At 42.1% G+C, this 23,769-nt stretch overlaps 1 protein-coding gene across 1 annotated transcript in view; it reads right to left on the reverse strand.

Moving 5' to 3' along the window:
- kiaa1549lb (KIAA1549-like b) overlaps positions 1-23,769 on the reverse strand; it is a gene marked incomplete at both ends in the record, with an annotated part of 61,022 nt that overhangs the window by 15,257 nt on the left and 21,996 nt on the right. Inside the window, 11 exons of the mRNA XM_080028229.1 lie at positions 1,257-1,292; positions 1,925-2,088; positions 2,710-2,881; positions 3,524-3,675; positions 4,472-4,531; positions 8,386-8,554; positions 9,320-9,453; positions 10,803-11,022; positions 15,361-15,476; positions 15,597-16,085; positions 20,817-21,182. Coding sequence (XP_079884355.1) covers positions 1,257-1,292; positions 1,925-2,088; positions 2,710-2,881; positions 3,524-3,675; positions 4,472-4,531; positions 8,386-8,554; positions 9,320-9,453; positions 10,803-11,022; positions 15,361-15,476; positions 15,597-16,085; positions 20,817-21,182 — 2,078 coding nt within the window. The remainder of the gene's footprint in view (positions 1-1,256; positions 1,293-1,924; positions 2,089-2,709; positions 2,882-3,523; positions 3,676-4,471; positions 4,532-8,385; positions 8,555-9,319; positions 9,454-10,802; positions 11,023-15,360; positions 15,477-15,596; positions 16,086-20,816; positions 21,183-23,769) is intronic.

The raw sequence follows: 23,769 nt of genomic DNA on the forward strand, positions 1-23,769 counted from the left end.
CTACCAAATTCTTGTCATATGAATGACTCCCCGTGGGAAGTGAAAAGATGAGTTGTGTAAACGTATAGTTGTATAATATAGTGTGTAAGTTAAACTTTAGAACCCATTAAAGGTCAAGGAGCAGACAGAGGATTTGTGGTGTTCTACGCTGGATGTCCACATGATTATGGAACAGGAAGGGGCCAGAAGACTTCAAAGACACACCTTAATACATACACACACACACACTGAAATATTTAGGACTACTCTCACCGCAGTGTCATAAATTGTCAGACACACATCACCGCCTCAACGAGCTACGCGGTGGTGCAAAATCAATATGTGATACTCTCCTGACTGAAAAAACATGCATCCTCTCTCTTCCTATAGCACACACACACACACAAATACAGAGAGTATTTTCATTGGATCCAGTTTTCTTACTAACTATAAATGCTACTGTGGGAAACTCTGACAAGTGTATGTGATTAAAGGTTTTGGCATGCAGACAGTAAAAGTAAGTAGTAGGGAAGAGCCTCATTTAAATTATTGCACTCCATCACTATCCTTTGAGCATTTGAAATATTTTCCCCTTGGTTTTGACACTTCGTATTAGAAATATGCAGCTACATTCTCTGCCAAGAATGTGAAGGTTTGTCAGAATAATAGTATTTAATATCTGTTGAAATTAAGCTCTACGGTTGTTTTTACATAAAGAGACGTTGGAACACTTAAGACATTATTTTTTATAACACGGTTGTGTTGTCATTGTTTAATTTAAATTGTATTACTTTCCTAATTTCATATACACAGCAGTGGGGTGTTCCGTGTGATTGACAAACTAAGCCATATAACATTGAGAAGAGAACCACTGAGCAGCAAACATTGTATAGGACATTGTGACACCCTAGAATGGAAACAGTTTTTATTCTACTCTATGCAAAACAAACAAGCCTCACACTGTTTGAAGAAACTTTCTCCATAATAACCACAAAAAAAACTGTAAAGCTTCAGTCTTTCTAGAAGTTGCCATCTGGAGACAGCTGTAAGAACAATAGGCAATAACAGTCTTCCGTCCAAGAAAAACTCATTGTGAAAGGGTTGTTACTCCAAAATGCAGTTGTATACCTCAGTTACCTCAGTTCTTCAGCACAGCAGGATTTACTGAAATGTATCATAGGTGAGGTCTGTTTAAAATCCCATTAAAACAATGCTGGCACAGTTGAGCCCTGAAGATGACAGATGGGTAATTAGAGGAAATACGGAGAGGCAGATACCTGGTGATAATAGCCCACATCTCTCCGATACGCCATCTGAAAACAAGAGAAACATGTTTTAAATGGTGAGTGTGTGTGTGTGTTAGTGTGTGTTTTCAGATTGAGTAGGGTTCTACCACTGCGTTAACACAGGTCATAAAGATGGGGCTATGCGGATGCAATACAAAATAAAACAAAAGAAACAAATAACGTCTGTCATGCATAAAAAAATCCCTAACACATTGATCATTGTACAGCCTCAACACTCACTGTCGCATACTGCACAACATTGTATAAAACCTATTACTATGAAGTCATAAACGTCTACTCTAGGGCAGCAATTTAAGATTATTTTTTTATTATTGATTGGTCTCCAAATAGTTTTTGAATAACTTAATCAATCATTTTGTTTATACAATATCAGACACTAGCGAAAAATGCCCATTATTATTTCCCAGTGCCCACAGTGTTTTCTTCAAATATATTTTGTCTGACCAAACAGCCCAAAACCAAAACACAGTCAGTTAACAATGATTTTTTTTTTATTATTAAATAAAACCAAACAAATAATAACAAATGATCACATTTGAAAAAGCTAGAAACATGCCTGAAACAATCAATCCATCATCAAAATAGTTTTCAGCTACAGCCTGTTGCAACACAGACACATAGAATATAAATGTAAACACCTTAACTCTGGGATTGAGGTTGCCGATGGCATCAGCTTTCAAGTCATTTTTATTCTTCCTGCACAGCACGGCTGTTATGATGATGATAATGAGTGTTACAACGCCGATGGGGGCCAACACTGCAGCGAGTATCCAAAGGTTATTGGGAGGGTTCTTGACCACAGCTGGAAAAAAAATGAAAAACACTATTTCACCATCACCACTTCATTACATTGGCACCCAGTAGACTCTAAACACTAAACGATAACAGTTAGTCCATTGATTGGTCTATTGGAATTAAAATACCCAGCCTACTTATCCTGCTAGAACATGCAGAATTGTCTGTCACACCCACGCTATAAGTGACCCTGCGTTCAGCTCACCCTGATACAGTATATGATGTGCCTGATTCAGCTATTTGTAGGCAACAATCTATCAGATAATGCAGCATGCTCTCTCTCTCTCTCTCTCTCTCTCTCTCTCTCTCCCTCTCCCTCTCCCTCTCCCTATCCCTCCCTCCCTCCCTCCCTCCCTCCCTCCCTCCCTCTCTCTCTCCTGACCCAGTGGCAGCACTGCAGCCCAAACAAACAATGTCTTGCCGGGAGCATTTCAGAGAAATTAAAGAGCAAAGAGTTCTTCACAACACATTCTTCTTCTACTCTCCCCACACAGGAACCAGCTCTCCTTTCTAAACTCAGCATGATTCGTTTGTTTTGGTTTGCATGCATGTCTGTCTGTCTTTCGGTCCGGTGTGCCTGTCTGTCTTTCACCCTTCTTGTCAAACACTGGAGGGATGTCGTGCTTACGTTCTGCCTGCAACTGGACAAAGTAGCCCAGGGTGAGCGCCATGGTCTGAGAATCCACTGTGTTCAGGACCTTGGCAGCTGACGCGCCCGATAAAGGCATGCCTTTGTGCTGGACATAGTAGGTCATCTCAGCCGGATTCTTCAGCCCTGACACCCTACGGATATTCACCATCTGATTGGGAAGAAAAACAAAGTGATGACACAGGTTTCCTTGAACCACAGTACACTCTGTATTATTTTCTTAGTTTGTAGTATTTCAAATAAGTCCACTGGGTTTTTTTTGCCTCTCCCTGCACAGTGTCTGTTTATTATCTTTGTCATTTTATACATTCTGAAATTGTGTAAATAATAATAAAAAAAACCTTAACCTAAGTATACCATTTTATTGAATGGCTGTTTCACTGTTATGAGGTGGCTTACATTCCAGAGAGAACAGAAGAAAAAGGCATGCATTTAGTCATGGAGTCTCATGAGAGGTAAGACCACGTGGAGAAGAACTTGTACAGAAAAGTAGTTATTTAGTAAAACAATCAACCTCTGGCTTGTTTTCGTTAGCAATTAGCAGATGATGAGCAAAGAAGCAACCTAATTAATAAGGGTAGACCACAAGTAATGATAGGAGGAAGTGCAGAAATGAGCATCATGAAATATTCATACTGTGAGAGATACAGTAAACTGACAAACCTATTGGATTATTGCTTTTGTGAGACAAAATAATTCAAGTGATACACTCTAACCCTGTGCATCACAGAATGTCTGTTCTTCCTAATAGACACATGACACTCCCTTTCGGGCTGCCGTTCTACTTTCTTACCTGGACAGTGTAGCTGCCTGCAGCGGCGGCTCTTCTGAATCGAGTGCCCTGCTGCCCTGCCAAAACAAACAGCTCTGCCAGCCTCTGCTCCATTAGACTGGCAAAGCTCTGGTACAGTCCCTCCAGGCTGACGTTATCCACATCCTGGATCACTGCAAACATAGACGGAAGAAAGCAGATGGCCAGATGGTTGTTAAGAGAAAAAAAATGAATTTGTTGGCAAGGAAAGAGGTCACAATGAAAAAAAGATGAAGGCAAATTTAGAAATGTGTGTGTGTGTGTGTGTGTGTGTGGGAAGCTCATGTCGCTCTGTGTCTGATGAATGTGAAAGTCTACAATTTGTTGTGTGAAATAACAACTTGATGAGCTAATGATAAATTAGGGCAGTGCACCCTGGAAGTCTGTGTGTGTCCCCTAGTGGTCAAACATCACCTAATGCAGCTAGTAATCTGTTCCGTTTTATCAACAGTTGAAAGGCCGTAATACTGGTCGTACATCATGTTCAGTGTGAGTAAATTCCATTATCGGGTGGATGACCCCGAACTGACTCGGCCTCTCATTGCAGTAAGTGCAGGGTTAAGAGCTACACAGCCCGATCTCAAAAGCCCATCCATTAAACAATATGGATGCCCTTGAAAACTGTGAGCAGCAATAGTAAATGTAGTCATTCATAAAGCCAACAGAGGAAATGCTAAACAACAAACAATCCAGGAGATTTGATTATACATAAAGTAGAACAGATGCATAATATCTTTGAGTTTTCATAAATGGGTGTTAAAATAAAATTCACATTTGTAAAAGTGCATTCCTTTGATGTCAGAAAATAGTAAAGAAAGGGAAAAAACTACTTCTCTGCATTGTTATGGATGGCTCATACAACAACACACACGGAGTGAAGAAGTATATGTTTTTTTAATATTCAGTAACATTTTGTAATGATATCCATACCTGTAATAACCCAGAAGTCTCTGGTTGCCACAGAGGTATTCAGATTGTGGTATTCCAGGGCTGCAAGGACATTAACACATTAGAAATATCTTATGTAATCGTTGGAATTAAATTGCAACAAAAATGAACAATTTTAAACTGAAACTGAACATGAAAAACAAAACATTGAGATGCATCATAAAAAACTGCAAACTGAACGTTAAAGGAGAAGTAGGTGATATGATCCTTTTAGCTGTCGGCAACTTCACCTGCTCTGCTTTGTGCATTCCCGGGCACAGAGACTAGCCTCTTTATAGCGCTCTGTTTCTGGATTGGATAAAAACGAGCGGGATGAAAATTGTATTGTAAAGCAAATGACTGGGAGACCTATGTAATGAACTGCGCATACTGCGCATAGTGCTTACTGTATGAATGTAGAGTGATTTAACACATATACTAACAAAAAATATCGCTTAAGCCTACTTCTCCTTTATGATAACAAATTACATGATCATCTTTTCCGATTGAATTTCATTTATGCCTTTTAAACATTTAAGTTCTGTTGCATGAAAGTGGCCTTTTGTTTGAGTTGGATTCGGGAAATGAACAAAACAACTACTATGAAAATCATTTCATTTTCACTGCTGCAATTATACTGTTACCATTTGCAACAAGTGGTGGTTCTGCAGACATGACGATGTGAGTTAAGGTACGATGCTTGAATACCTGGGCCATACGTGTTAAAAACAAGATTCAGAGGTTCACGGACAAATGATCACGGACAAATTCACAATTTGGTGCATTGTGTGTGTTTTAAATCTCAGTTTAAAGCCTCATTATCACTACATGTCAGACAAATACTGAAGCAAGGAGAGCTTTCAGCTGTGTGAGCTCTGCTTGTCTCTGAGTTCTTTTACATTTATTTCCTGCCTGATTAGGCTCTTGTGCTGGAGGCTGCATGGTGCAGAGTTTGGGGGAATCTTGTATCTCCGGCTTGTGAAAGTAGAGTTGCAACAGAAATGTACACTCAGGCATGACAGAAGAAAGGAGAGCCCTATTGTTAATGGATAGGGCTGCAGGGCTGTCGGAAAAATCCAATCCAGTCCAACATTGCCTTTAAGTTTGAACCATGAGGTATATTATTCTGTTTTGGGATGGGGGAACCTTGAGAATACAAACTGAAGTCATACCAAGAAGTGAAAAAAATTGTTAATTTCACGGACAGAGAGCTATAATCAGAAATATTATTTAATATTTCGCATCATTGCTTTGGTTATAGTTTTTCTGTGAATTGTATGGTCTAAAATATAGATTTTGCAAGCAACTCAACTCATATTCCATCTCAGAGAGGGATTGTTTTTTGGAGCAGAGGAAGAGCCGAGAGCGGCCGTCCAGCCTACACAAGCGCCAGAGGAACAACAGAGAACTCTGCGCTACAAACAGGCACTTTGGAGTGGTGCGAGATCCTGGGCCTTTTCTGTCAAAGCAAAGCCCAGAGTGGTATGAGAATCCCCCCACTGTTAATTATTTACTGCGATAATTGGCGCTGAAGCAGGGGAGGCAGCCGCTGCCAGCATATGCTCCCACCACCCGTGAACAGTGTAATATCAGTAATGGCAAGGTTACAAAACAAACACAGAAAAAATCTCTCTTATTCTTTGTTTAACTCTCCTGTCTTACTGTGTCAGTTTCTGCTCTCTCAGAGTCCCTTATTGGTATCTAGTTGCTTTCTCTGCTCCCCAAACGAATCATCCTGCCCGTGGGTAACTGCAGTTCCTAACTTAATTGAATTCCAACACAAAGTGAGTTTTAATTTAATGCTCACTAGCAGACATCTGATTTATCTTGATTTAAACTCTGTGTAAACCAAAACTGCTACCTGTCTTGAGTGATAATAATGGCACACAAGCCCAGACTTTTTTTTTGGTTCAATCATAACCAAAACAAATGCTCCTGGATATACGCTTTGAATATGAAGAACAAATCTTTAAAGTTGTTATGTTATATGGTTTTATGGCATGGTGCGAGGCAACTGGGCCTAGTGTGAGAGCGCCCTAACATTCATTGTGTTCTTTCTGAGGCCCAATCTCTAATTGAGGAAATTCAAGGTGACCCTCAAAGAACACACCAGCCCAAATTGTGAAACAGTGTGTGTCCTTCCACACAACCAGGGGATGTATCTACCTCACCCCTGTCCTAACAGCAATTGACTAAACAAGGCCCTTTGGTTATAAATTGTGCTAAATATGGTCCAGCCAGGAATGAGAAGATCCATATCCTGTTAACCCACTCACACTAGTGCCGTTTGCCTGTTCTGTGCTGCAGGAAGATTCAGCACGATTCCCCCCTCCCCACTCCCCCCGCAGGCCCGTGGTCACACTGCTCGTGGCCTGGGCACGATTGCACCTTGCCTACGTCACCGTGCGCGTTTAGGATTTGGAGCGTAGTCTACTTGTAGGCTATACGAGTGTGTTGTTTTGGGTTTGTCTCAACCGCCATGCGTAGAGGCAGTATTATGACAGCTGACGGGAGGAAAAAGAAAAAAATCATCTGACGAACGTGAGTAAACACGAAAACCTTTTTCCTTTGCTTTCTGCACTCACCTATTTAGCTCTCTCCCTCTTTTATTAGCCCACACCTAGGCCTACACACACGTTAATTCTCACACATTTTATGTAGCTAGAAGTCCAAATGGTGGTCAATTCTGGTGCCGACTAGTAAGGCAGCGGACGTTAACGGACTATGCATCCTTAATAAATTCACGTCAGGAACACCGCCTGTGCGCTTGCTTGTGTGCGTGTCATCTCATTAGCATCTGTACTTTGGCCACGGCACACCTCTCCCAAGTGTGCCGTGGCCAAGGGGCTGTTCCGTGCTGGAATACGGATGGCGTGGTCACACTAGCCAAACGTTCTAGACTTTAGTATGCAAATGAGCTCGGGCACGGGGCCGCGGCCCTAGTGTGAGTGGCCCTAATACAGGGAAGCCCCTGATTTATATCCCTGGCTCAAGTACCAACTCTGCTGTGATCCTGAGCATGACCTTGTGTAAACAAAGCTCAATGTGAATGTGAATTAATCTAAAAGGAGACAATCTCATTGAAGAGAAACCAAACCAGAGGGGTCATTTTAATACAATAGTCACATCTGGGTTTTCAAAGTCTGTGTCTACACAGGAGGAGTAGGGTGAGCATGTTAACAGTGCAGCAGCTCAGTCCTCTGTCTAAACTAAATGTGTTCATTTGACAAGTGCTTTGTAGACATGCATTACTACATTTACACTACACCCCAATGCCATTCCTGTGTGTAAAAGGAAATTAAATCCCTGTGTTGGTTACAGGTGCCAAATTATTCTGCCTAACCCTCTATTCAGAATGTAATGCAAAACAGTGATATCTCATTGCGGGATCAATGAAGTACCATGTTTAATCTGATGTCTCATGATGTCTAAGAGTTCAGCATCTGCCATACCTCCCTCGACTGAACAGTTTACAGTGATGGAAACAGGCTGCATACTGGGACTCTTTGCTGTTTAGACTCCTGCTGATTTCCTGTCAGCCTTGATTTGTTTTTCTCTGAGTGGAACTCTTAACACAGACGGAATGCTACACTGAGTATGCCCTCAAGGGAGGCTGAGATGAGAGGCATGGGCTTGGTTTTGTCTTTTGCATCAACTATCTTTAAGTGACTCAATCATTAAGGAATAGGAAAAGAAAACGAAGTTTGTGACTTTAAAAGCAGCAGAACCGTTACAACATCCAATTACTGAGAACTGGACATCAGGCAGGGCTAAGCGATTAAAGTCAATCATTCACATGAGCCAGACCTATGTGAATGCAAAGGAAATGCTTTTTATTTTAATCTAATTTGGATTTTGAAAACTTCTGTTGTCTATTCTCCTGGCTAACAAATGGGTGTATACAAATGGTAACTTACGCTCAGCAATGATAAGAGGTGGATAGAAGAGGAAGTAGCCCACCAGCTCAGCTGACAGCTGACCCAGGAGGTTTGAGGCGATGGTGCCATTGAGGAAGACAGTCCCATTCCTCACAGTATAGACCAATGACACAGCAGGAGAGCCTGCAGCCTGGGAAACACTCAGCATCTGGAGAAAAGACAAACAGGAAGAGTACAGGCCAAGAACAAGAAGAAAGCAGATACAAACATAAATGCCTGAGATAACATTACTAAAAGATTAATACAAATTCCAATGACTGGGACATTGGCAACGCATGAAAGAGTGCAAAAATATTGTAGCATCATTTTTTTCATCCATGCATAACTCTCAAATTAGCTTCATTATATGGTGCAATTAATGTGGCAGGTCATTAAAATGAATACAAAAATTGCCCCCCTAAGCATAATTAATTTACATTTCAGAAGCAGCTTTGGTTTAAAAGGCAACGCCTGATATACCAAGGGACTATTTTGCACACATTTTGAAGTCTGTTTGTAGCTGCAACAAGGCAATACTGATGGGTCATAGTGAACAAAACTGTTGAAGTTACATCTTTTTGGATACGCTGTGAATTTTTAGTGGACTTCAACTCTAGATAGATGGTTATGTATTCATGACATTCTCCCAAAAGAGGGGACATCAGCTCACTAACTCAGTTAACGTCTAACTGAGTCAGACTTATTTAAGAACAATGACGCGGAAAACCACACTGCACAAGCTACACAACATAAGCATTAGATTACAAATCACAGCATTAGACTTTAGACTTTATTGTCCCCGAGGGGAAATAATTTTTCACAACACTGTACATTATGGACAGCACGCTTACAGATGAACAGTAACACAGATAAACAGTAAGGAGAACACCTACACAGTGCTAGGGGTGCAATGAAAAATGTCCCATCACAGTACCTGAACAGAGAGTCTGCTGTTGGTGTGGAGCATTTTGGCCTGCGCTTCAGAAAACACCTTCTCAAGCCTCTGTTCCATCATTTGAGAGAACCGACAGGACCGAGGATCGTCACCCACTCCCACAAACTGCAGCACTGGAACATAAAAACAAAATGAGCTCATAAAACTGGCAGAACTACAAATGGCATTTGCTATAATTATTCAGAATGCTACAACATTGTGTTTCGGTATGTTTGGCAGTGCGTTGATTGGGAAATCTGAGAATATAATAGTAAAGTATAATGCCTCGTTTCCACCGAGTAGAGCGGGTCGGGTCGGAGCGGTTCGGTCCGGGTAGTTTGGCTTTTCTTTTGCCAAAAGTTGGGTAGGGTACGGTTTAAGCGCACCTAACCGCTCTGAGCCGCTCCCGATCTCAGTACTCCTCCGTAGGGGTACTAGCGGCCTGAAAGCGGGCCGAAAATGCATGAGAAGGCGGAGCTACACACTGCCGTCATTTGATTGGTCGAAAGAATCATTTCCGCCATGTGTAGATCTCGGCAAGAGTGAAGAGAGTCTTGTGTTTTGGCGAAAATGTGAGCACAGCTCTGTTTATTGTGTGGTGTTTTTCCTCGTCAATAAATTAATCAGTTGGTTACACTGTGTCCCATAGTCACGTAGCTGCTGCAGCCAGCACTGTTCGCTCACTGTCTCTATGAGTTGCGCCGAGCGGTCTCTGTGTGTTTACGCCATAGATAGTAGTAAAATACACGCTCACAACAACACGGGGGGAATACATAAAGAAGCGGCTGGTTTGAATAATCTCCGCCGTTTGTAGTCACCTCGGCTAGAGTGAAGAGAGTTTTGGCGAAAATGTGAGCGCGGCACTGTTTATTGTGTGGTGTTTTTCCTCGTCATTAAATGAATCAGTTGGCTACACTGTGTCCCACTGCTACGATGTCACGTAGCTGCCGCAGCCAGTGCTGTTCGCTCACTGTCTCTATCAGTTGCACCGAGCCGTCTCTGTGCTCACAACACGGGGGGAATAAATAAAGAAGCGGCTGGTTTGACCAAGCAAAAACAAGAGACCGCTGGCTTGACCACAGTTGTTCCCACAGCCCGATAGTTTGACCCACATTCTGGCGTCGGCTATCGCAGTCCAGCCTAAACCCCGCCCTACCAGTAAGTGTAGGGTCGGCGGTGGAAACAACACCGAGATTCTTAAAAGTGAGCTGTCCCGCTCTGAGCCGCTCCGATCCGACCCGCTCTACTCGGTGGAAACGAGGCATAATAGTTTTTTTATGTCTTATATATCCAGACTAGATATACTGTACAATAGTCATTTCTTCCTCTGAAGCGGTACTACGAGATGTATTCTGTTTTTCGTTTTGGTTTCTCCAACTTAGTTTCAACTGATATTGCTCCAGTGCACAACCACAGTCCAAATAACTTGAAGTCTCAAAGCTGATCTTCAAATTATTTTCATCTTGACTGAACACTAGCTGACCTGTTTTCAGCTGGAGGCCAATGGCAGGGCTGGGTCTCCATGTTGCAATTGGGACGGGTAGGGCTGTTACCATGGGGAGATACTGTCGTAGGTCTGCAATCAGCTTATCCCGGCCATAGGAGTCAAGGCCTTCCAGCACAACAGAGGGCGGGTAAACAATGTCCCCTCCAGTCACATGATAACCCACTGTCATGTTGGGTGAACCAAACACTGTTTCCATCTGAAAGGGTATAAGCAGAAAAGAGAATTAGTTGATTTCTAATTTCTTCCATATTGCTAAGTTTTCCTACGCTTTGGCCCATTCATTTCACAAAGCTTATGAGTAAGGGATATTAAGGAGTGAAGGAGGTCAGGGAATGGTTAAAAGTAATCTCATAGCTAAGCCTGCAATATCAGTATAGATAAAGTACATTTCCTGACTATTAACTTAAAAATAAAAAAACATTTTAAGGTATACTATCCAGACGGGAAGGTATTTTTTTTGTATTTGGCTAATTCAGTGATTTGCGGTATATTGAAAGCCAAAGTAGGTTCAAAAGTGTAATACTGTATATCAATCCATAAAAGCATGTCAATAACAGTGCCCTATACAATACTTAAAATTTTAAAAAAAATCGAAAAAATGTTTTACTAAAAACTGAATAAAACCTCAGTGTATACCATAATAAAACATCCAAACAATGTTTACGCAGAGGAAGATACAAATAAGTATCGGTTCATGTCCTCCCTATCCCACTGCCGTATCCTCTGTGGGATAAAAGAAGAACTTGATCCCATTGACTCTCATTTGCAGGATCACAGATTGGTTTGAACCATTACCAACAATACAACCACATGTATTAAAGTAAAAGCTACCTCCGTAAAAACTACAGGATAATATTGTGATGGTTGGCCAATTCACGGCATCTATTATGACCCTGCCAACCAAATACCACCTTGAGCTTTGAGAGGGATTTTCTACCCTTCAGACGTCCACTGTATATTAAAACTAACAGTTTGAAGATCACCTGCAGACACTTGAAAATATCTTTAAAAAGTTGAAGAAACCATAACGTATTTCACGTTAGGCTACTTAAGCCCCTATCGAGTGTTGAAATGTGGTCAAAAGAAGCAACACATTTGAAAATGTTCCATACCAAAAAGTTCTTTTCAAGTAATACATTGTAACATATCACAGCAGGAATCAAAAATAGTGTGTATGCTTTGGTCACATGTGAAATATTTGTAATTCATTGGCAAAAAGTAATTTGTGTTTGTTAGGCAGAAGGTTGTGTCAATCAATTAAACAAGCAAATGAGCTCAATGATAAGATATTGAATTGAATTAGATTGATGTTTCACACTTAGCAATATTCCAACCACCCATTAAAAAAAGCATGAACAGCAGGAGAGAAAGAGAGAATATGGAATACAGATATATGCAGAGAAACAGGGTGGGCCGAGTGGAATAGAGAGTAGAGTGTTAAGATGAGTGAGACGCGGGAGGGACTGTTAAACAGGGAGTTTGGGATAATAAAGCCTATATTACACCTCTTAACCAACGAGGCCAGGTACAGAACTCCCATTTTCACAGAAAAACAGAAAGTGAAATATATGTGTTTCGTAATGGTTTGTGATGAGACGTACAAGTGTGTGCGTGTTTGTAGGTAGCAGTTTGACCTTTCTGCACATGGCAAAGCAGAAAGGGTATGATGACAGATGTGGAGAAACTAGGTGTGTGTGTGTGTGTGTGTGTGTGAGGACCATTATCAATACCCATCGGAAAACTTGTGCTGAAAATGAGGTCCACTGGTAGCCTGGCATTCCCAGACCTGCCACTAGGCGCTGGCAAATTAAATTTGCTGCGCGTGTTGGTCTGGACATGCTCCGTTGAAGCTTTATCAAGAAAACCAGAAATCTGGCTATGGTTTCAATTGGTTCTATCTAATATGGGCGCGCCAGAGCCCTTTATATGGTACTCTGGGGAGGACGTAACCGGATGACAACAGTGACGTGCATACAACGTCGAAGCCGTGATAGTAAACATCAAAGATGGCTGCGGATATGTTGTGTGAGTTTGAGACTGCTTTGGCCTCGACCCTTAACGATTTGGAAGACGGCACTCAAATCTTTCATTAGCAAGTAAGTGGAATGTTCTGTTTTGCCGACCGACAACGGCAAACGTTTAATTTAACAGATTAACAGCTGTTCGCTAAACGAAAGGGGCTTACGTCACCTTGTGCATCGCTCTGATTGGTTGTAGTGCTATCCAACTGCGTGCAGTGGCATTTGAAATGCACGAGTAGGAGCCGCCCCTTGAGTTAGAAATTACTATTGATCGTGGCCAGACCCTCTATCGTTCAAGATATCAGGGTCTGGATTTCCAGGCTAGTCCACTGGGTGAAACACTGAGAAACTACAGTCTCTGTGGCTGAGAGTCACCACTCTGCCTCCGCACAATTCAGCCTTGTCACTATAGCTCAAAGAAAATAACCCCTTATTATAACTTCATCCTCTCAAGTTTTACCCAATGTGAAGGTGTTATTAAGAGATTGCCTTTAAGCCAGCCAGATATTGGTAACAGACCCACTAACGCTATCTCAAAGATTGTGAAATAATGCCAACTGCTTAACCCAAAGGTGCTCAGTAGTTTTTAGTCACTGAAGAGTCGTTACTACAATACAAGAAAAAAACTGTTTATTTGTATCTTTTTTTCAGACTTCCAAATGGTTTTAGTCTTGTGGTCCAATTCATTAAGTCCAGTTTTTTTTAGCATCATCAGCGTGGCACATCGCTCTTCTCCTAATCATTTATAACCTATAATTAAAAACAGAAGCAATTTCCCTTGCCAACAGCTTGCTCCCCATTGAAGGAGAGAGCAGCGCTACTAAAAGGAACCCGAGCAATGTTAGAATGGGTGACAGGAGTGCACTGAAGCGAAACGCCTCCAGAGACTGAACAAGAGAATAGAGAGAGAGAGAGTGAACATGGGAGAGCATTGACCTTCACATGGGCAGGACGAATACACCGACCTCACTCTCAATAATCTGATACTTTCACTTTGAGAAAGACAAGGTAAACAAACTCAGTGGAGAATAAGAGATATATTTTCTGTGGGAAGGAACCTCATTGCTGCTTCATTTATTTCCTGCAACCATGCAAACTGTTTGTTTTACAACAAAATATAACTGTAGCCATTAAATGTTTTTTCATATATTCAGTGTGTGCATGGAAAACAGACACAACTCAAAGCTCACATTGAAACCTGGGTGCATCCTCATCTCTCTACACATATTGACTCAAGCATACACATTTCTACTTCTAATAACCAAAAGGTGCTCCTGATACAAAGTCACAATGAGCGGAGGTATTAGAGGCTTACTGGGGAAGGGGGTCGGGGTTTGCCCCTGTAGCAACCATGATTGGTTCCACAAATGGCTAATCCACATAGCATTGTGTGTGCCCTGAATGGTTTGTGGCCTCATTGCAGGGGAAATGCTGGGATATGACTCCTCTTACTCCTTTGGTGTGTCTACTTATATGCCTCTTGGTGAAATGTGAATAAATTGTCTGGTTGTAAAGCTTCTCACTTGGAGCAACATTTCTCATCTACAACACTGCTACAGTCCTAATCTACTGCTTGTTCCGGTGTTGGTACAGTTATTCAAATATGTGACATCCCCCACTGCCTTATGGGACACATTCAGTCAACCTAATTACTATATTAGTCCTCATCTCTTCTCACATAGCCTACATGAGAGTCCTTGGTATGAGTGTGTACTTCATTCAATGCTAATAAACCTCCAGATTACTGAAGAGGGCACAGTAATTTCCAGAATTTATTTAAATTGAGTTTTTAAATGAAGTGTTCAGTCGGTGTCTTTGTATTTATACTAGTTGATAGATTGGGTGTAGAGATTTTTTTTGGCAGTAAACCAAGCATGCTGCCATACAACTACCCTGTAGGTTAAGATAAATTAAGTCGCTTTAGTGACATTATCAGTATCAGAGAAAAATCTGAACTATTCTTACATCAATCGCTATCTTTTCATAGCTACTCCATATTTGTGAAGTTAACATATTAAAGGTACCTTCTGGTGTCTGTTACCACTAGTAGTGCTACGGAGTGGGCCGATATGTTATTGTTTTCTTGTGAATTCTACAGAAAATGTGTGCGCATGTGTGCGCATGTACATGTGCACACATGTGATGTGATAGTCCTGCCAATGGTTTCATGCTATTTCACGTATAAGCGGTTGGTGGTGAAGAAATTAAGCTAGACAAGATGAAAAGCAGGAAAACATGGTTGTACATCATGCAGGTTTCACATTGTTCCACAAATCGACTTAACAAATGTGTAGTAAGGAATGTAATTCGACAGCTTCATTTGGCCAAAAGGATACACATAATGTGTTTTTAGAAAGAAACAGCAAATGTAAACATAATTTTTCTTGTATAGAAAAAAACTCCACAGGCTATATTTGAGTGTATAGAAATGGATGCAAACTTGGTGCAGTACATCCATTAATTGAAATGCCAGTGTTTGTTGATTCATCAACAGTAACTGATAACAGCCTTACCTGTGCCTGGGCTGAACTATCATTCAGAGCTTTTCTGAGGCCCTGACTCAGTCCCCTTCGTAGGTTCTGCCTCTGAATGGTGTCCAGTCTGTTTCTTCTCACATATATGGAAACAACTAAGAGAGATATAGAGACAACCAGACAGACAGACAGAAATACAGACCCCATTCAAAACATGTTAAAGAAATTGTAAAAAATAAGACTTTTTTTAAGACTGTGGCAAAAGTGTTGTTCACCTGTTTTCACCCATAGTCTTTCTGTGATGTTGCACTGCTGTGGTGGAGCCTCTGTGGTTGTGGTAAAAGGAGAAATGAAGACGGTGGAGGCCCCCCTGGGAGGGCTGGTTCTGGGTACAGGTGGTGTGAATGTCCTCCTTCCATTTTGAGTCCTGATGGTTGTGGTGGTTGTCGTTCTCCTTGACACAGGAAAAAGCTGTGGTGTGCTAGTGGTGCTAGACTGGGTGGTTCCTGTGGTTACTCTTAGGGGAGGCATGGTAGTGGTGGGCTTTTCAGTGTTCTCGGTTGAAGCTACGACTGTGGTGGAAAGCGTGACAGAGGCTGATGCGGTGTCCGGTCGAGGGAGCAGAGGTGATACCTGAGATGTGGGCCCAGCAGAAAGGGTGATTCTGACTGATTGCGCGGGGGCTAGGCTGGCCACTTTTTCTTTGGGGAAACTGAGCACAACTGCTCTGGGTGTTCCAGCGGTCAGCTCTTCCATCACCGCCTCTGTAAGGACAACAAATGTCTCTCAGTCATTCGCTGCTCTGATCGATCGGAATCTAGAGTTAAGGTCAGACTTTGTGCTGAGGTTGGAAAAGTGGCTGGTAATGATTTTTACAGGCGCAGATGATGATAAAATGCCTGGTTACGGGGTTGGTTTGATGGCAAAAATGGAGACAAAGAGTGTGATGATGAAAAAGCTCTAGAGGAAACGGAAGTGGGGGGTTTCGTACGTAGGGAGAACAACTGCGAAGATTTGAGACTACTCTATGATAGGTATAAATTCTCTGAAGATGACGATAATGAATGAAATGAAGATGACGAGTGTATTGTGAGTTATTGTCAGTCAGTGCGTTTACATGCAGACTCATAATCGGATAACTAAACGAATAAGACCTCAACAGGACTTTTAAACTGCATGTAAACACCTTTATCCGATCTACTTTGGACACAAATCGGCACAATAACGGACAAGAGAAGTCGGATAAGAACACCTAGATAATTTGTTCATTGTCGGCTTTCTCTCTGCATGTATACAGGGATCGGATATCGCATATCGGACTTCTCGTTCTGTGCTTGTGTGCCTGCGCGTGATAGGCTACACCATGGGTTATTGACGGTAGAGAACCGGACGTGGCTCTAAGGGCGCACTCACACTAGTGCCTTTTGCCTGTTCCGTGCTCAGCACGATTCAGCACGATTCCCCCCTCCCTCCCCACTCCCCCCGCTGGCCTGTGCTCACACTGCTCGTGGCCTGGGCACACTTGCACCTTGCCTACGTCACCGTGCGCGTTTAGGATTTGAAGCGTAGTCTACTTGTAGGCTATACGACTGTTTGTGAATATTTTCATCCGGCCAAATTTGCATCAAATATTCCACTTCCACATTAGAGCAACGAGAATCCTTAAGCTATTGTTTTTTTTTAATGTAGCCTTGACGTAATAGGTCGCGGTGGACAGTCTCATATTTGTGCAGCACGCTGTTTATTATCAATATAACGGCCCGTCATCAGACCATACGTACCGGATGGTTTTATACACATCGATCGCTCCATCAAATCCAAGTCAGAACTTTTTGTATGGGCAGAGATCGTTTTTTTAAGTGTCTTTATAAAGTTTCTTGTTAAACCTTAGTGTAGGCTACTGTTTCCTTATCACCGGGTCGCGGAGTCCCGTTGTGTGTTGTTTTGTGTTCGTCTCCACCGCCATGCGTAAAGACAGTATTATGACAGCTGACGGGAGGAAAAAGAAAAAAATCATCTGACGAACGTGAGTAAACACGAAAACCTTTTTGCTTTGCTTTCTGTGCTCACCTATTTAGCTCTCTCCCTCTTTTATTAGCCCACACCTTGGCCTACACACACGTTAATTCTCACACATTTTATGTAGCTACAAGTCCAAGTGGTGGGCAATTCTGGTGCCGACTACTAAGGCAGCGGGCGTTAAAGGACTATGCGCATCCTTAATAAATTCACGTCAGGAACTCCGCCTGTGCGCTTGCTTGTGCGCTTGCTTATGCGCGTGTCATCTCATTAGCATCTGTACTTTGGCCACGGCACACCTCTCCCAGGTGTGCCGTGGCCAAGGGGCTGTTCCGTGCTGGAATACGGATGGCGTGGTCACACTAGCCAAACGTTCTAGACTTTAGTATGCTAATGAGCTTTGGCACGGGGCCGCGGCCCTAGTGTGAGTGGCCCCTAAAACCACTTGTTGAAAGCATGGTTGAAAGGGCTACAGCGCCACCTAGCATAGTGGAGACAGCCATGCATCGGACATTTATCCGATTTCTGAAAGGCCATGTATACTCAGACAAGCGACACGGTCCGTTCGAGTGTCTTGTTCGATATATGTGATAATCTAATCTAGTTGTGCCATGTAACCGCACTGAGTGTCTGTGTCAGAGAAATTGAGTGCAGGGCTTTTTGAAAATGCGGCAGCAGTATCAAATGCAGATTCAGTAGAGTGGACATATGCCAGAGGGGGGACGTGCTTGCTGTAATACACCAATGCAAGAGATAAAGCTTTTGAAGATGTTAGAGTCAGTAGGTTTGCGAGAGAGGGGCAGATTACCATTTGAGCCACGTGCTGATGGAGCAGAAGTGGCTCCTTGCTGTATATTGAAAGTCCCAGCAGTTCTGACGTTAGCTGAGGACAAATCCAGACTCTGTTCTTTATATCTTGAAGTGGCTTCAACATTTGTAAACGATGGATGGTCTCCAACAGTTGGATGGAGTGAATATGGATCATTGGCGACTACAGTTGGAACAGTTCAATTCAGTATATGCACATTACGCTCTTGTTCATCTTCCAGCTTTGGATGTTCATATGATGGTCCATCTGCTTGTAAATGAGAAATTGCCCTATCAAAGCCAATAGATGTATTTTCTAATTCAAAGGCAGTGCTTTGAAAAGGAACAGGTTTTCTAGCTTTCCACTTTGTAAATGGTGCCATTGATTAGTTTTGTGCCAAAGCCGAAAATAGCACTAAACGTTTCACTGCTGTTTTGTCCATTACTGGAGGAAGTCATTGCACCAGGGGGAGCGGTTGAGGAAATGGTTGTTTGTCTGCCTAAATAAAAATTTGATTCCTCACTTCTCACGCTGGTGATTGGTGCCTGAAAGGGAGAATTAGAGTTTGTCCTCAGTGCAAGGACAATTTCTGACCAGGAGGAAGGAGTAGACTGCTCATGACGGTCCATAAGTGCTGCATTGTCTTTATGAGAAGGACTTTTATGAGTTTCTAATGTAGCATGGAAAGTCACTGGTTAAATTGGATTTCAGTGTGAGATCCTTTTCTACAGTAGAACCTTCAGAGCCTTTATTCAAAATGAATACATCTTTGGTAGTCATGAAAGATGGGAAATTGGTTGCAAACTGCCCTGATGAAACGTCCTGCCTATAAGACGCTATGTCTCTGATTAGACTCTTCATTTCCATTTAATAAAAGATGAACTGAACTCTTTGCAGAATTTCATTCGAAACTGACATCAGGCTTCTTTCTATGTGTCATGTGAACTGATGATGTTTTATTGTTTTCTGCTCTAGTTTCCACATCGAAAGTCGGACATATACCGTCATCGGCTCTCTTGGATTTAATGGTATGAGTAAATACTTCCGTTGAGGACACGTTCTGGTCAGATTTTATTATGAGGTAAACAAGATGTTGTATACCTGTAGGAAAGTAAAGATCTTGTTTGAAAGGCAGTTTGTGAGTAATTTGGGCTGATAATAAGGCTTTGGGTTTCCCTGCAAAGTTAGCTCACTATTGGAAGAAAGGCCAGTGGTGGTATCATCATTGTTATCGATGTTTGGGTTTAGTTTATAGGTTAAGCTGAAGACTTTTGAACATGGTTCTATAGGGCATTTCTTTTGCTAACATAACTGGGAATGGGGAGCCAGAGAGACATTATCGTATTTATTAAATAATCTTTTTTTGGTGTTTTCCATTCTCTAGGCTTCTGAAATAAGCCCTTGGGGACCTCTGTTTTGTGTTACAAATTCTTGAACAATTATGACTCCATTACTTGGCATATTAGCTAAATGAGATTCTTATGGGGAGAAGGTTGTTCCTGATGTGGTATTAGGATGGAACTTGTCTTGGATTCAACCTCGGCTGCGTGAGAGAAAGTGAGTTATTCAGGTGAGCTAGAGCGGAAATAGTTTCCAGCTCTGCTTCTGCTATCTCTCGCGGTTATAATGTATATCGATGGCAAGAACTCTGGAGCTGCCGTGACCCGCTGCCATCACTAAATCACCGGGATTAGATGCATGCTCCAAGGACAACGTGCCAGAGTGGATAGGTGATAGCACAGGGATTGCACTTTTAGAGAGAGAGATGTTTTGTCTGGTAGAGTCACGGAGGAAACTGTAAAAAACGATCCAGTGGGTCTGAATGTCAATTGTTGTCTTTTTTACCTGTTCCACATATGCTGTTCGATTTAAAATTAGCTGTGGGAAAGGATGAGCAACTGAATAGCTTTTAAGATGGCCAGGATTATGTGTGGCTCCCTGTTTCCTTTGAACAACTTGGCTTTCAGAGATGCTAATTTCAAGAGCACTGTCCGATACAACGCCAAAGGTAATGCCTTGTGTTCTGGGTTTATGTGGGTTCGTATACAATCTTTAAAATAATATTTCCATGGCTGGGAGTAGAATGACTTGAAAATGTTCTGGTTAGTGGTGATTTGGCTACTTTCGGGCTTACACTCCTTATGCATGTTCCACTCACTCCAAATATTAAATCCACTGATGTGTAATATGAGTGTTTTGTCACTTCATTACTCTTTTCAAAGCTAGGTTCACTTGGAAGGTTCGACTGTGTGTGTTGAAGTCCCTGTGTGACAGCTTGTAGGTCCAGAACTGAGTGATAGGTGAATCACGTTTTTTAAACTATCTGTCCAACCCAGAGAGCCTGCTGGTGATAAGGTTGCTGTTTCTGTCTTGCGGACAGGGATGGACACAATCATTTCACCTTGAGATGAAGCAGCTTTGTTTATCTGCAAAGCAGCCAATGGTAGAGAAAATAGAGGCACAATGGATGATAGCACAGAGGAAGTGGATGGGGCTGAGGGAGACATTGATAAAGACAAAGAAGAAGATGATACTGTTGATGATGAAAACTATGAGACAATCCTGTTTCCAGCTGTGAAGGACACACGTGATGGCCCAGAGACAATTGATGACATGGTAAGAGCTTGAGGTTAAGCGCTATGTTGGTAAGACAAGAAATAAGTCAGACCTGAGCTGGCAGGGGAGATCCTGTCTCCCCCAGATGAGGAGGATGACATCTCTGAGTCCTGACTGGAACTATGTGAAGGCCATTGGGTGGTTTGGGTCTCGTCCCTGGTGATAGTCGGAGAGGTTCTACTTTGATCAAGGCCTACTGGATGTTTGACAGTTTCTGCCATGACGGTTAAAACAGAAGAAAAGGCGGGCTGCCCTGATAAACCTTCCACCTCAGACTCAGAGTCACTTTCCAAATGGACGACTGAGAAAGGCAGATCCTCCGCCACCGACAGGTCAGCCAATGGACGAGTAGGAGCAGTTGAGAGCGTGGGGTCGCTTGGTAATGACGAGGAGCCAGAGGCATCATAGGTGGATTTTTCTGTTAACAGAAAATAAAGTAAAAATAATAGAATTTATTATTGTTCTTTCAATTGTACATGACTTCAGTGAAATTTCATTGAAGTCATGTGAAATTTACTCTTATAAGGCAACCTTTAGGGTAAAATGCAATAGTGCCAATGGTGTGTGTCCATATATATGAATGTGTATATACTGTGTAAAGTTTCCATTTTTCATTGTGACCAAGACCCATTCTAGGCTGGACATTTTACAATTGAAAAATAAACGTTTCATTACTTGCTGGACAAACTACTGTATGTAATGGCAAATTACTTAAAACCGTTTGGCATTTCTGTACTGCAAGTTCTTGTTGCTTATCGGCCGTCATATCCACGGATACCGGTATATCTGTAATAGGCTAGTATTGGAAGATATATCAGACTAAATAAATCCATTATAAAGGATGCTCCATTAGAAAGTGATACCAAATTCCTGATATCTATAAGACAAAAACTGTATAAAATGAAAGTTGATGCTCTATCCCATTGGTAGCTTGAACAATCTGACTGCCTAATCAGTGTGAATATTCATTCAGCCAGCATGTCAACACAGAATTACCTTCTCTAAACATGACAGATGAAGCCATTACGAGGAGCTAGGTATGTCTCACCACCATGTTACAGAACTGATTCAGAAACAGTTTAGATTTGCAGATAATGGAGTTTAACCTAGTGGTAATCATTTACAAGTATGTGCCAAGGTGAAAATACTGCTCACACGCCAGGTTTAGAGATGGTAACACATCTTTCTTATCGTCACAAACAGTACACCAAGGGCAGACATAAATGTACTCCCACAGGAGAGAAAAATAGCCATTCTTCAAAAGTGGAACATATAGAATTATTGAAGAGATGGCAGCTGTGTGCACAAGTACTCTGTAGCTAAGATAGCTCTACATCTAAAAAACGCAATGACCTCATGTTGGAATGTTTTGTGTTTCTGTGGAAATGATGCCCCAGTAAAGATGCTGGACATCATCAATGCATCAAAACGACCAGTTGTCCCTTCCTCATCTTTCCTTTCATGCTGCGCACTTCCTCGTCCCATCCATATAGGGGTTATTTTATTCAATTACAAAGCTTTTCAGTCGCGTCACACCTCCCACCCCCTCAGCATGTCTCCCTTGCTGAAGTGCATCCAACTATAGCACTCACATGCTTCAGTGCTGGAGGGACATGAGCCAGAGAGAGACTGAGGGTGTATTCACACTGGGAAAGTCCGCTAGTGCACTTGCTTTGGTCCAGACCAAATAGAGTTTTGATTTTTTTTGTTTGGTGTGGTCCACTTTCATATTGCCCCTTTTGCAAGTGAACCAGCATTACGAAGCAAAACCACACGTGATCTGAGGTCATTCATTCATTGGACAGACATTCTGGGGTGGAGAGAAACAGGAAGCACGAAGTTTAAACTGCGAAATATATATCATTGATATAATATGGGGCTAAAAATAATAAAAGGGCCTACATCTAACCTATAAATAAAGAGGAAAAACATCAAATTATTGTTGTTTCATATGGTCATAATGTGTAGCCTTATGTCAATGCCACGTTATGTGGCTTGTAGCCTACGATGTGAAACATCATTTTTACTGTATTTTTGGTGCTGGATGCGCGTCACGCGAGAAGAATAGGCTCAAGCTGACACTCAGCTGATTAAGCTGTGTATCAGCTGGGTCGGCGCAGTTCAGCTCCAAACTGACACGGGGATAGTATTGACGGTCCCGTACATGGGAAGCAAAATAAAAACACACACTTCTTGCGCAGCGTGAACCTGTTGGCACTGTGCGAGAGACGCTCCCCTCTCCTTCATCTGATCGCTGAACACATTCAGCATTTATATTGTTCTGGGCTCCCGGTCAAACCACAACTAATCTTCCTAATAATGGTGACAACAACACTTTCCCATAATGTGAAGCTGACGGCTATTTATTAAAAAAGAAAAGAAATAAAAGGCACAGTGCCTCCTGCATTTGGGTCGGATCGAGTCCGAACAAATTCACACCACAAACGAACTGCAGCAGAGTGCGTTTGGAAACGCATCGAGACTACCTCTTCAGCTGGGTCTCGGAGCGTTTGTTTGGTCCGCACCCGAGTGCGATTGCTGTATTCACACTTGCCTGAAAGATGCGCACCGAAGGCAGAAGTGCATCTGAGTTCGTTTCAACCGAACTAAACACGGCATGTGTGAATACACCCTGAGTTTAGGGAGAAACCTTGTTATGATGACAATAAGTACCTGGATTGCAAAAGGACACTAGATACATACTGCACACTGTTGTTATGAACATAAAACTGCAAAGTAACCTATTAAATCTTGAGAACTGTCAAGTACATACTATGGAAATTACTGAGGCGGTGAATCCATGTTTTCCGAATTAACCACACGATGATTAGCCTAAGGCACTGTTTGCTCACACAGCTGGCACTGTAGAGCTGTATGAAAAAACATTTTATTAATATATTTGCAAACCATTAAATGGAGCTAATACTGACACATTCAGTAAATGGTCCAGGTCTGTATCTATGTACTAAATGTCACCAATATCCCAGATAACTGACAAAACGCTT

Source organism: Ammodytes marinus (assembly GCF_949987685.1).
Source record: "Ammodytes marinus genome assembly, chromosome: 1".
Lineage (NCBI taxonomy): Eukaryota > Metazoa > Chordata > Actinopteri > Uranoscopiformes > Ammodytidae > Ammodytes > Ammodytes marinus.